At 44.9% G+C, this 13,419-nt stretch overlaps 1 protein-coding gene across 3 annotated transcripts in view; it reads right to left on the bottom strand.

Moving 5' to 3' along the window:
• Positions 1 to 13,419, bottom strand: part of ABTB3 (ankyrin repeat and BTB domain containing 3) — a 199,948-nt gene that overhangs the window by 32,705 nt on the left and 153,824 nt on the right. For 2 of the 3 annotated variants that reach the window (XM_059846275.1, XM_059846273.1), the window contains 7 exons: positions 12,479 to 12,644; positions 9,051 to 9,140; positions 5,778 to 5,879; positions 4,578 to 4,671; positions 4,330 to 4,465; positions 2,408 to 2,628; positions 803 to 981 (listed from right to left, as the gene is read on the bottom strand). In XM_059846275.1, the coding sequence (XP_059702258.1) occupies positions 803 to 981; positions 2,408 to 2,628; positions 4,330 to 4,465; positions 4,578 to 4,671; positions 5,778 to 5,879; positions 9,051 to 9,140; positions 12,479 to 12,644 (988 nt within the window). The remainder of the gene's footprint in view (positions 1 to 802; positions 982 to 2,407; positions 2,629 to 4,329; positions 4,466 to 4,577; positions 4,672 to 5,777; positions 5,880 to 9,050; positions 9,141 to 12,478; positions 12,645 to 13,419) is intronic. The other variant, XM_059846274.1, reaches the window with a different exon arrangement.

Raw genomic sequence — 13,419 nt, 5'->3', positions numbered from 1 at the left:
CACTACAGTGATATTCTGGTAACAGTAGATAGTGACTGGGCATTCCTTGGGAGTGACTGACTCTCAGGAGGACCAGTAGAGATGAGACTATTGGTTATAACAAGTTTTAAATTCTTCACTTGGTAAGACATTTCCCTCTCCTTGCCAGCTCCATGATCATCCCTTTTGCCATTATACTTGCATACCCAATGGTACCTCCTTGGAAAGGTTTTGTTAGTCTGATTTGCTTGACTAAAAAAATGTCAGCTGAAAGAATAAATCTGGGGAACCTGCAAGTACAAACACACACACAAAACATTTGAAAAAATTATCCTTTTCTTTGCTCGTAAAAACCAGTCTCCTCACAAGCTTTAGAAGTCCAAATCCCACATGAAGGGAAAATTAAATCACGACAGGCTAAAGAAATCCAAAGTAAACATGAATATTAGCTTTGTTGTATGTTTCTGTAAAACAAGCTGGGTGAAATTACTCTTTGGGTTGGCTTGGTTATCAACATCTCTTGCCACACTGCCATGACCCTTTTGACTTTAATTTCACCACTATGTACCAGCTTTTGTTGTCTCTCCAGTTTAGTGTTAGCACCTGTTATTAGGCTGTTCTAGTAGGAGCAGTGATTAGCCTGTGTGTTTATAACCCATGGCTCCACAGTGAAAAAACCCGAGATACATAATACAGATAATAATAATCCTGTGCAGTCTAAACAACCTTTGGGAGAGCTGTTCAAAAATAGTATAGCAGGCTTTCATGTCTTACAGGATGGGAATAAGGCTGATTTGCTTTAAAACACACAATTTCATCCTACCTTGCTGGCCTTCAGTATCTCAAACATCAGAGGCAGCCCTTGTGTGATGAGCTCCTCAGTGTACTCCTCTTCCTGAATGGACTTGAACTCCTTCAGCAAGCATTGGATGAGGGGCCGTCGGTGCTGCTGGAAGGACGTGCGCAGAGACTCCAGCCACGTGTGCAGTGTCCAGGGAACACCTGCAGACAGAGGACACAGCTTATTCCCACCTCCAGGGAAGGATGTGCCCTTCTGCTTTTTTACCTTTACTGATATTAAGATTTTAAGCAAAAGCTGCCATGTCATTCAAGAAATCAAATTCCTATTTATCCCTACTTGAGAAGGCCAATGGCTATCAGCACATCCCAGAGCTAATGCACAGAAGCTTTCTTCCAAATGCTGAGAGAAGACTGTGGTCTCTCTGCTCATTTAGCCTTCAGCTTCTCAGCTGAGACTACCAATTTGTGGTAATTGCTGTGGTGTTCTGCATTGCAAAAGCCTTTTGGAAAGTAGATTTACACTAGCTCATTTGTTTGAATGTGGCCCTGGAGAGCCATTAAATGGTGAAAAAACCTGATTTTGACCACTACCTACCTGGATTCAAATTGGTGGTCTTCAGATTAAAACTTGCTATAAGTGATACCCCATGTCCGCTCCTGATCATTAGTATTTTCCCTAAAGAGCACTGTGTGAGTTAAGCAGATCAGCCCTTTCAAGAAGCTTGTCGTGGCAGAGCCACTCTCCAGGAAGTTAAAGGGAACTGCTCCCATGCACTGAGCAAGAAAGCACATGGAGCTAATGTACCTCTGCAGGCATGAGGCTGGATGTGACCTACTTTCTGCTCTTATAGAACGGAGTGGAAGGAAATACAAGCCTGGTGTTTGGCAAGTGAAGGTTTTCCCTTCTATGTCACAAAATGTTCAATGCCTGCAGAGCACCCCTGCCACCCTCCTCTCATTCATCTCCAGATCTTTGCCTGCACAGCCCACTGCACACTCTGACCCATATCTCATGGCCCCAGGGCTGGAGCACTGCCCCAGGCAGAGGGACACCAGGCACTTGGGTCTCTCTTTCTCTGTGAACAGATGAATGGAGATGGTAAACACACAGTCCAGATCGATTTCCATCTGTGTCACACAACCACCCTCCCCACAGGCAGAAGCAACTTCTGGTATTCTGGGGGCTGGTATTATGTTCAAGTCCCTCACTGGCAGAGCTGGCATACCAAGGAGTCAGCTTCCTGCTCCTGCCTTCGGAGTCTCAGAAAATGAAGGTGTTTTAATGGTGGACTGCTTTAAAGAAGAGTGCAAAAGAGAAGCAGCAGGAGGTGGCCCATAACAGCTGAACACTGCCCCAGAGCCTTACCTACACTCTGCCATGCAGCAGTGCAGATGGCTCCTGGTGGAAACCACTGTGTCCTGCAGAAAAAAGCCACTGGCCCCTGAACAGGGTGTGCTGTGGAGCTGGAATGGGCTGGGAACCTGTCAGATCTCCCACCACCTTCTATTCCGAAAGAGTTGAGGAAGATGTGACTGTGGTTGGTTTAGGCAACAGCCAGCCAAAAGGGACACGTTTCTCACAGGGGTCCTTCCATGGCCAAAGCAGAGGAAGGAGCCCAGGACTGACCTATGCTCCGGATGTCGATGGTGACGTCCACATAGCCATGCTCAGCGCTGTGGTACATGGCCTCCTTCAGGGCCTTCAGCTTGGCCTTGCTGTTGCGGCTGGCGCAGAGAGGAGCGGCTGCTGAGTCGGGCAAGTCTGTGCCCTCAGCCAGGATCTCCTCGAGGGACAGGATATCGCTCTTCTCCTTCTCCGGCTGAGCAAGCAGCTTGCGGAAAACATTCCTGTCAGTCACAGCACGACCAAGAGGGAGAGAGGGGTCAGGAGAGGAGAGGAAAGGGAGAGCAGAGTCAGTGGCCAGGCTTTCGCTGCACTGGGCTTACTTGCTGTGTAGCAAGTTAGGACACCTACCCAAGAAATTACTCCAGCTAATGGCAGAAACAGCTGAGAGCAGACCCAAGGCAAGCACAGCTCCTGCTAGCCCACCTGCACTGCCTGAGACACGTCTGCAAGTCACTGCTGTCGTGACACGAACCGCACAGATGTCGCATGAGTGGCGGCATCTTGTGGGAACAGACTCGTGAGCTAAAAGTGACTCAAGACTTCAGCAACCAGGGAAGGCCAAGGTGCCTCTGGACAAGCTCTTGGGACTCCCACCATGGCAGCCACCGGAGAAGGGAGCTGCCTGGAGCTACTGAAAGCACGACCACTCGAATCACACTCAAAGCAGTCTGGGAAAGCTAGAGCAGCTAGACATTCAACAAGGCCAGTCAGGGCAGGTTCAAGCACAGCTGGGACTACTCTACAAAGCCACTGATCCAGCTGGGCCATCAAATAACAAAGCCCAAACTCAGAGACTTTGTGCCCTCAGGTTCACATCAGAACAACTCATCAACCTCAGTAGTTTCCCGTGGTTTTGCAGCTGTGAGAAGAGAAACCAGGCTGGCTCCCAGCCCATCCTCCTTGTATGCCAGCATCCCCCCTGCTCTCACTTACACTGCAGCATGGTGTGTCCCAAACAAATTTAGGGCAGGGAGGGAGGGAAGGGAAAGGGAAAGGGTGGAAGGAAGTGGCGGAAGTGGCAGAAGTGGCTGAAGGAAGGAAGGGAGTTGCGTGTGAGTGTTATACAGGTAGGAACACAAGAGTTAGAGTCTGTGATGTGGACAGGCAGTAGCCAAGCCACAGAGAGCCCCAGGTTCTCCTCAGGCCTGTGGCTTCCATTCACACTGGGTGAACGGGAGACTTCAACACCCAAAATGTCCAGTCCGTGCCAGGGACCCCTTGCAGGCTCCAGATGGACAGAGCTGTTGAACCCACCCTGACGTGCCATGAGCGTGTTGTTAGACTGGCAGCTCATCTCTAAGCAAACACACGGCAGGTACTGTCTCTAACCTGTATCTATGTTCCTCTGGATGGCTACAATCAGAAAAGTAGGAGTGTAAAGATCATGATACTAATTCATTACACTGCAGTCAACTCCTGAGCGTTGCAAGGTCATGCATGCCAGGTGCTCATCTCAGTAGTTTGTTTTTTTTTTTTTTTTTAATTTGCAGCATACAAACAACATTAAGACACACAGGACTCTGCAGTAAACGTAGATGCAGAAAATCTATTCAACAAAATTAAGGCCGCAGCAGTACAGACACAATTCACTCAAACCTGAGAAAAATATCAAGAAATTCAGAAGGAATGTTTTTGGCATTTCTCTCTGCTGTCACATCAGCTGCCATTTAACAACCACTACATTGAACATACCACAAGAAGTCCCTCTCCATTTTTTTTTCTTTTTTTTTTACATCAGAAATCAAAATGCAGCTTGTACCACCAACTGGTTTAATTCACATGCTAGCAGAAAGCCTTACGTCTCTGCTCGGTTGGTGGCATGTTCAATTGTTCATGCAGAAATTTCAACCATCTGCTCAAACTGGATGCCCAGGCAAAAAAGTAGCACTTGAGGGATGCCACTAGACTTGTTCCCACTCTACCTGTGTCCATGTGCAGCAGCCTGACTGAAAGAGTTCATGTCACCTTGTGGAGTCATGGAAATGCCATTCCTGTACATTGTTCCTATCAGGGGGTCAGCTCCTCGCTCCAACAGCAAACTGACCAGTTCAAAATTTCCTGCAAGGCAAGAGATGCATTTTTACTCCTTTTAAAATCCAGTATTTGCTCACCTAAACCACAGACCCCAGCTGAGGAATTGTTACAATGGGAGGAGGAAAAAAGTCCTTACCAGCAGCTGCTGCCAGCTGTAAAGGAGTTTCAGAGTAATTTTCCTCTCCATGCTCTAAGGAACCTTCTACCTTTGCTCCAGCATCCAGCAATAGCTAGAAAGAAAATTCACCATTTAGAGCAACTGGGGGTATCACACTCTTCAGAGTTCATGAACAGTGACAAATGAGAATATAATGCTTCTTTGTCATCTGTAAACCCAATACAATGGAGACACGTGACATGCAAATTCTACCCATTCTTTCACAGAGGCAAATTCATTTCCTTTTTTCGCTCATTTTACGCTGCCAAACATCAGAAGCACCAGCGTCCAACTTCAGAGCCAAAAAAGTGTAACCCAGTGTTTTTGAATGGGAAATGGGATAAGGTCAGTGTTAGGAAGTAATGCACTGGAGATGGAAGAAAGTTAGCCCGACAAGCATCCTTCCTTCATGGTCTTCTAGAAGCTCCGCACCATCAAATAGATCAGATTTCAATTGTCTCCATGTTTTATATGAAGACATGGCCAAAAGAAAGGCAATTCTTAAGAACCAATTGCAGCAATGAGTCCAAAAGCTGTGGTCTCCATCGAGGACGCTTCCATGTAAGTAGCAGCAATGCTGAAAACAAAAGTGGCCAAGGAGAGCAGGATGGAGCCCGTGCTCCAGCCCCCTCTTGGCCATTTCTGTCTTAAGGCCTTCAAAGTTTTGGTGCTTGAGTGTGTCACAGACACAGCTGTTTTGAAGAATAAACCTTCTCAACTTTAGAGAGGCCAAAGCATGGAACCAGCACATCCCACGTGACACCTGGATGGGGTAAGGAGAGTGAGGGATTCTCCCCCTCTGGAGCAGCACGAGGGCTGTTGTCCACCTCTCTCCCACCAAGGCAGCGGCTTTGTGTTTGCTAGACTATTACAGTGTAAGAAAGTGCAATGAATGAATAAACAAACGTATAAAACAAGTGGTCAGGAAGGAGCACAAGGAGTTGTCAGACTTTCTTTGGTGCAACTTTGCTTTAAATTTGTCCTGTTTAAGCCTCATATTGGTTAAGTTTTGAACACCATATTCACTTTGTAAGTCTATCGTGTATCAGTACACTCTTGAAGAAGCAGAAGTAACCAATATGAGTATGACAAGAGGATGCTGGTTTGGGATGGATGTAATTAGAACTGAAGAGGAGGAAAAAAAAAGAATGAGATGCAGGTAGGGAAATACAATAATACCTGAACTACAGGAATATGTCCATGCAACACAGCAAATGTCAGAGCTGTCCAATGGCGGGTCTCAGGGTGGACGGATGGGTATTTATGAGCAGTACTGACAACCTATAAACAAATTAAAGTTATTTTTTTTAAAAGAGCTATATGTAACAAAATTCAACCTGCCTGAAAGCCAGGCATGTGAGGAAGTAAGTGAAATAGAAAACCTGGGAAAGGTGTTTTATAAAATGATTGGCTTAATTTTCTTCCTGAAAATTTTTTCTCAATATTAAAACTGTTTGTGCTGATTTGATGGCTTGGTTTGAGTTCTTACCAAATGAAGTCTTTTACCAACTACTGTAGCTCCATCTAAACCACTGGCCACCAGATTCTTTTGCACAAGGGCAAAACATCCACAGCTGGTTATAACAGCACACACTGGGGAAGTAAGGATGGATCAGGACATTTACAGCTAAGGACGACTCCCACTGACTTCACTAGGCCATGTACCAACAGCTCTGGGTCTTGGGATTGCTCCAGGCCCAGCTAAATTTCTTTGCCCTTAAATCAGTACTTTTGTCACTGCTGTCATGAAAGACACATCACAAGCCCTACCCTGGAGTTTGCAGGCATTCTTTCAGGCTTCTCCTCTCACACCAGAGGGGAAAAAAAAAGTCTGAAAAGTGATGGGGCAAAGTGTCACTTCAGAAATTTTTAAGAAAATTTCCTTTTACTGCCTTCTCCTGTCTGAGTTGAGCTAAAAGTGCTGGGTGGTGACAGTTAAAAGAGATGCAAACTATATCCTTAGAAAACAAAATGCTGTTCTTCAGGTTGCTCCTTCCATTTTCTATGCCTTGGTGCCTGGTGCCTCTAATGTAGACACTGGGGAAGATGAATAACCATTCTTTGATTCACTTTCCCTGTCTTAAAGATGGGGGTATTAATATTGATGAGGTTCACAAAGCTGGTAGAATCTAATGAACATTTGCAATCCAAGGCTACGCACTCAGATGGAGTGTGACACTAAAATTCAAAATCTTGTTACTGATCTTCAGAGGAAGACTAAAATCAGAGTAAAAGATGCACCATCTCTCTGTCTCATCAGCCAGCTCTGCTTTCACTACCTTGTCTGAAGTACTTTAATCCATACCGGAGAACAGGGCCAGTCATTAAATATCTGGTTCCAGCAGCAGCTCATATTTCCAAGTGCCACATGCAGCGTTTTGCTAGATGCAGACCCTCAGTCCCAAGGACAGGGATGAGGGCAAAATCTTAAGACCTGTGCAGATCCCACAGCTTGCCAGATCTGCACCAGCACCTGGCTGTTACCACCCAGATTTGCCAAACAGAGAGCTAAAGGGCACCACTAGGAGTGTGCTGGCCTCTGAACAAGGACACAGGGCTCCTTAGGGGCTGAGCTGGGTCAGGAGGAAGAGGATTGAGCAGCTCAAGCCTAGGGGTTTGGGATGTGGAGCAAGAGCAGCAGAGGGGAAGGATGGGCAGGACCACACCTCAGTAAATGCATCCAGCTCGTCCTCAAGCATGGTCCCCACCACTGTTTGGGGCAGACCATGGAAAGCAGCAAAGAAATGAAGTCATTTAAACTCCTTTGCTCCTTTTTGTTTTGTTGGTTTTTCTTGGGGTTTTTTGGTTTTGTTTGTTTGTGGGTTTTTTGTTTTTGTTTTTTTTTCCAAGTCAGAGTTCTCTCCAACACAGTGTTTATAAAAGATCTGTGCCTGGATAAGCTTTTAAGGACAAGACTGGCTGAGCAGCTACAGGTCCCACTGAGGACAGAGCAAACTGAAGCTTCTCAGCACATCTGGAAATGAGTCCATTTTCACTAAGGGTAGGCAATCAAAAAGGGAGGTGCCCAGCACTTGAGGCTACTTTTGGAAACATATTTGCAAAGTGAAAGGCAGAAAATTATGCAGCACCTGACAGAGTATTTATTTTTGTTCATGGCTGATTTGCCTTTTTTTTTGCCATAATTGCCCAATTTGCACAGTTAGTTGTGGTGCGCACAAATCATCGTATAATTGCACGCCATAATTATTCACAGTTCTTGTCCAAAAGTGTTTTCATTTGATTTTAGAGCAAACACTCTACAGCAGTGAACTGGGGAGGTTCACATTCCTCACTGGAGTTGTTCTCTCATATGTCAGCAGTTTCAGGAAGACAAAACTGTTTAAATTTGCATTTAATTCAAGCCTGGAAGATTACTGGAGCAATCGGGAGGACTGCTCCTGATAAAAATTCATCCTAGGAACCAAATAAAGCCACCTCACATCTGAGCCGCAAGGCAGGGTTAAGGAAGAGATCAGTCTCCTTGCCCATCCAGTCTTTGGTATGACTAGGGGTTCAATTGTTCAGTTACTGCCAGCTTTGAGGGTGGTGTGCTTGACCGTGGGGAACTGAAATCACCAGCTGATTTCATGACATGGTAGTAACACTGTCAGTCTCCTATGGTTGACATCAGTTTCTACTTTTTAAATTGGGCTTTTTAAAAGTGCAAAACGTCTGTCTGAAATAGTGACTCGAATTTATCAGCTCGCTCAAGTCCAAACAGAACAGATGGAACACAGATAAGTGAAGCAGACAGCTTAATTTACTCATGACCTCAACAAATTGAAACTGGAATCTTTAACAAATAACTCTTCACAGATTTTCAAGCGACTCTTAAAAAATGTACATACCTGCATTGCACTGAGTTGGACAACAATCTGTTTACTGGACAGATTGTCTGAGTTTGTGATATGCATTCACCAATGAGACATTTATATTCCGGAAGCTTCAAGCTCCTCATCCAACAGTTTTTAGCCCAAGGCACTTTGTAAAACAAAACAATGGAACCTATATGGCTCTTGTGTGCTGGGGATGCTGGTTTGGAACATCCATATGCATAGAAATGCTGAGCTTTGGCGAGTTACCAGATGGGTGATTCTTTCACCTTCTTCATTTAACGTCAGCTGAGATTCAGGGAGTCCTTCTAATAGCATTAGAGCTGTGCTCAGGGCTAGTGCCAATTAATGCCCGTATTCATTTGCAGTGCACAAACACAACTAAATCACTGTTACCTGTGGGTTAACTCCGGTGACTGGACCCCTTCTGTGCAGTGAATCCCAGTGTTAACCTAATGCCATTTGATTTCACTGTTCATTTCAAGTGGTCCCAATCCCAGATAAAACAGATTTGTTTTCTTTTTCATGCTTGAGATTTTCGCTCCGCTACATTTTCAGGGGTTAGTTTAAGATGTAAACAAACAACAGAAAAAAGATACAACCAACAAAAAGTCCTCACCTCAGCATTCAGATCTGCTCCAGCATCTAGCAGCATCTGCACCATAGCCTCATCACCCCTGACACAAGCATACATCAGTGGAGTCATGCCCTAGTCATTTTTTGGAGTTAAAAAACAAAGGAATTGACAAATTTAACACAGAACTCACTTTGATTTTTAAAAACAATTATTTAAGTATATATCATCAAGACTAACAGCATGTATTTAATGAAAGCCATAACCTCTGCTACAAACATGCCCCTCAGACTAACAAAAGTCAAACATTTTTGTAAAAATCTCCATTTTTGTTGTCACTTGTGCTTACTAGTTGTATTTTTCATGTTGTCTTCAGCATGGTGAGTGAAACTAGGCTTGCCAGCCTCACCTCCATCATATACTAAACTGAGCACTTTTGTCTTTGGGCCCCAGAAGAGACACATTTTTACCAAAGCAACCATTATTTTCACTGGTATTTTAGAAAGACAAGAATTCTGTTCGATTTTCTATGATCAGAGTGTCTTAAAATCTAACTTTTCAATTACTACAGGAGCCTTTAAAACTTTTTTTAAGATCAGTCAGATATGAGCACAGCTTTTTCAACATGGATACCGTAAGGGGCTGGAAATGTCAAGGCTTTGTATAGCACTCCCTAGCAAAAATGTACCAAATTTCAAATGAAATGCCAGACAGCTTTGTTGCAAGTTGCTGGCTCTAGGAAAACTTGGCCCTGCTTGGAGAAAGAGTAGATTAAGTAGCCTTTCACTACAGAACCACCACAATGCAATTTGTATTAATCTGAAATACCTGCTATGCCTGATCACCATTTCCCTTTAGGAAGTACTGCTGTAGCTGTGGTAATGAGTCCAGATGAAGCCATAAACAGAATTATTAAACCTACTGCAAATTATAACAGCAAAATCTGCTTATTAAATACAGTAGGGGGGGTTGACCAACAGCCACCAGTTGCTTTGCAGTAAATCTCCTGAAGCATGCAGCTACCTCAGATGCATGTTTACAGCCTGCCTCGAGGTCCCCCAGTAAATCTGCTGTCAGACAACAGTCCATTTGCTCTTTAACCCAAGTGCTGCTATGAAGGGAAGTTATTTTCAGGGAAACTGGAGGTACCTGTCCTGGCCAGACATCGAGCTGTGACACTGCTCTTCCTAGCAAGAGCTCAGCACCACTGTTTTTGCTGAACTACCCCAGTTTTCTTGTTTGTATGAAGGGCTAAAGGAAGTGGGTGCTTATGTATGGAAAGGCTGCTCCTGTAGTGACAATATAAATTAATGCTTATCCCTGCAAGGTCCTTAGGTCCTCCTAGAAAGACATGGAGCATTTCACAGGATCCAATCCGCAGTGTACTCGTGGAATAAACACTTAGGTCCTCATGCCATTAATGAGAAAAAATAAATTCACCCTAGGCAAGGAGAGCTCTTGGGTGACTTGAAGCTACTTGCAAAGAGAATTTGAAAGGACTTCAGCCACAGCCAGTGGCAAAACATTTCCTTTGATAGTCAGTAAACACTAGGGAACAAACAGGACCACGCAAATTACAAAAAATTGTGCTTGGGCCTTGGAACGTGAGGATAGGGTAGCAGCTTAAAATTAAATACATGTTCCTTCAACTGGTTTTTCAATTTCTGTAAGTGGCATCGCTGGATGATTAATTCAAGTGTTCATTGAGCACAAGGGGTCTAATCAGATCTGTAGAACAGAAGCTGAAAACCCAGTGCTGGGTCTCCCCCTGCAAGACACAGCATGTGGGCAGCCACAGTGAGGAGTCCCGCGGCAACATCCGGAGCAAAAGCTCAGCCTAGGAACCACGCAAGATGTCCTGACCCTGCTGCAGCTGAACGAGGACTTAACACTGACTAAAAAGGGGCCCAGAATGTTATGCTGCTGTGTCAGGGTTTTAAAGAGTTAATGAGGATTTTAACCTTCCCTTCACTTGCACTGCTGTCCCTGTTACTTTTGCCTCTGCCAGTTCCCCCAGGCTTGCCCTGGAGCAGCATCACTCACCACCCTCTCTGCACGTGGGAGGAATGGATTTTTAATGAGCCCATCATTAGTGTTCGAAGCACACACAGGAACACAGTAACAATGTGTACAATCAACACAAAGGGCATTTGGCTTTTGGCAAAATATGGAATTACTGTCTTTCTTTCAGCTTTGTATGACTTAGAGCTCTGTCCTGCAAGATGTGGGATCCTGCAAGATGTGGGACATTTGATCCAGCGAAACATTTAAGCACAGGCTTAACTTTCACTCAAATAGGATGTAAAAGCATGTGTTCAGAGTTAAGCATATGATTAAGTACTTTGATGAATCAAGCCGGAGTGTTCCCAGTTTTCAGCCTGGAGGACAGAGGAAATATGCTGTAAGAAGTTTCCAGGTTCAGACTAACTTAAAATAACAATAATTTTAAAAAGTATGAGCCTTGGAATGAGCAGTCCAATACTTTTTTTTTTCAGGACGTATTGCCCTCTTCTAAAGCTTTTCTCAGATGAATCCACAGTACTAACTCAGACTGAAGCTACTAAACAGCAACGTAATTCACATCCCCAGAACAGCTTTCATCTCAGAAGACCTAAACCCATGAACACTCCAGCTCTTGTCCCTTGTAACCACCTGAGAGGTGGCAGCCACCCAGCTCATGTCAAAAATGATGCCACAGCTCTGGGAACACGCAGCAACAAACTTTCATCAGGGGCACCAGAAAGGTCAGGGGACTCTATTTCAAAAGGACAGGTTAGTATTCATAGCCATCATCTCCCTCTGGAAAGGGAGAACCACCTCGGTGAGCACCACAGTCCAGCAGAGAGCTGGCAGTAGGTAGCTGCAGAGGGCAGCTTTATCCCCAGGCACAACCACCAGCCTCACGGAGGTGTAACTCCAAGGAAATTTAGGCTCTTCAACAGGTGGATGTTGGCCGCAATGACCAGTGGAGGGGTAACTGCAGAGATACTTTCATGTCTGTGAGGTCTGTTCAAACTGGACTGAAATCCACTAAACAGCACCAGCAATTAACCACTCACTGACAGGCAGGGGGGTGCACATGAAGTGGTAACAGATCCCAGAGCTGTGTGCAGTGCAAGGCTGCTCACCTCACAAAGCCCTGTCTCACAGCACTGTGCATGGCTCTGAAGCAGTTTTAAGTATTCAGCTCAACACTAAGCTCTCTTGGGATCTTCCTCTGCCTTCACTCGGCTCAGTTCACTGTTCAGAAGATTTCAGGGGATGCAGTCACCCTCATGCTGAGTTCCCTCAGTACTGGCAAATCAATACAACTCAAAATTACCTCACTTAACGTGGATGTTCACCTGGCAGTGCTTTAACTTAATGAAGGGGTAGCATTAAGGTCCTGTCTATGTAGAGCTGAAAGCTGGGGCTCATTTCCTGTGACAAGCAGACAAAACTCTCCCATTCCATGTAAATGTCTATCCCATTACCTGCTCGCTCATGCTGTTGATCCCATCCGGCCCCAGCAGGGCTATGGCTTGCTTAACCAGATCCGTCCGGCCACAGTTGAGCATCCGGAAACCCAGGTCTTGCTTGAACTTGGCCTCGGTGGCAACTGCATCCAGCTTCCGAGAGGCACAGAAACAGTCATCAATCCTGCGGGGGTGAGAAACCAACTCCCTCAGAGGACAAGAAGAGGACAGACCTCCCTAGGAAAATAATACTGTGCCCTGGTTTTGAAGGATTTAGGTCATGCACGCATCCATTCTCCTTTGACCTGCAACTGCAAGGGAATTGATGAATGGGAAATGATAATGCAAGCTAATGGGAGACTGCCCTTGGTCTACCTTTCATGGGACAAGTTACAAATTTCAATAAAAACTGGGGGAAAAAAGCACAGCTTTCACTTGATTTTGTTTGCCTGTTTAGGCAATGCACAATACATTCTAATCACAAGTTTTGTCTCTGCATGGCAAGGTTATCCAGTTCCCTTGATCCCTGAAAACTTCCATTGACTTCAGTAAGCTTTGAACTTACATCAAATGGATGTATAATCGTTGACAATACACCAAAGAGAAAACAATGTCACTCCAAACACCTTCAAGGATCTTACCAGCATGGTCCCAGTAACAGAGAAGCTTTTTTGGAGCAAAAAGTGCAAGTCACAGAACCACAGGATTGCTGAGGTTGCGCAGAACCTCTGGTTCATGTGGTCCAAGCAGGGCCACATATACAGAAGTCCCCCGTGCAACTGTGGAGTAGGCAATCTCACCAGACAGTCACGGAAAAACACCACAAATCCTTGCTGGCTGTGTCTAACAGACGTCATTCTTTAAGGTCTTACTCAAAAGATCTTAAAACTGTGAACTGATATTCATTTCAAATGAAATAAAGGTTAGGAGTTATTTAGCCAAGATGTGAATCTACAGCT

The sequence above is a fragment of the Haemorhous mexicanus genome, chromosome 5, assembly GCF_027477595.1.
Source record: "Haemorhous mexicanus isolate bHaeMex1 chromosome 5, bHaeMex1.pri, whole genome shotgun sequence".
Lineage (NCBI taxonomy): Eukaryota > Metazoa > Chordata > Aves > Passeriformes > Fringillidae > Haemorhous > Haemorhous mexicanus.
Note: the sequence above shows the minus strand (reverse complement) of the source record. Positions and strands in the feature narration are given on the sequence as shown.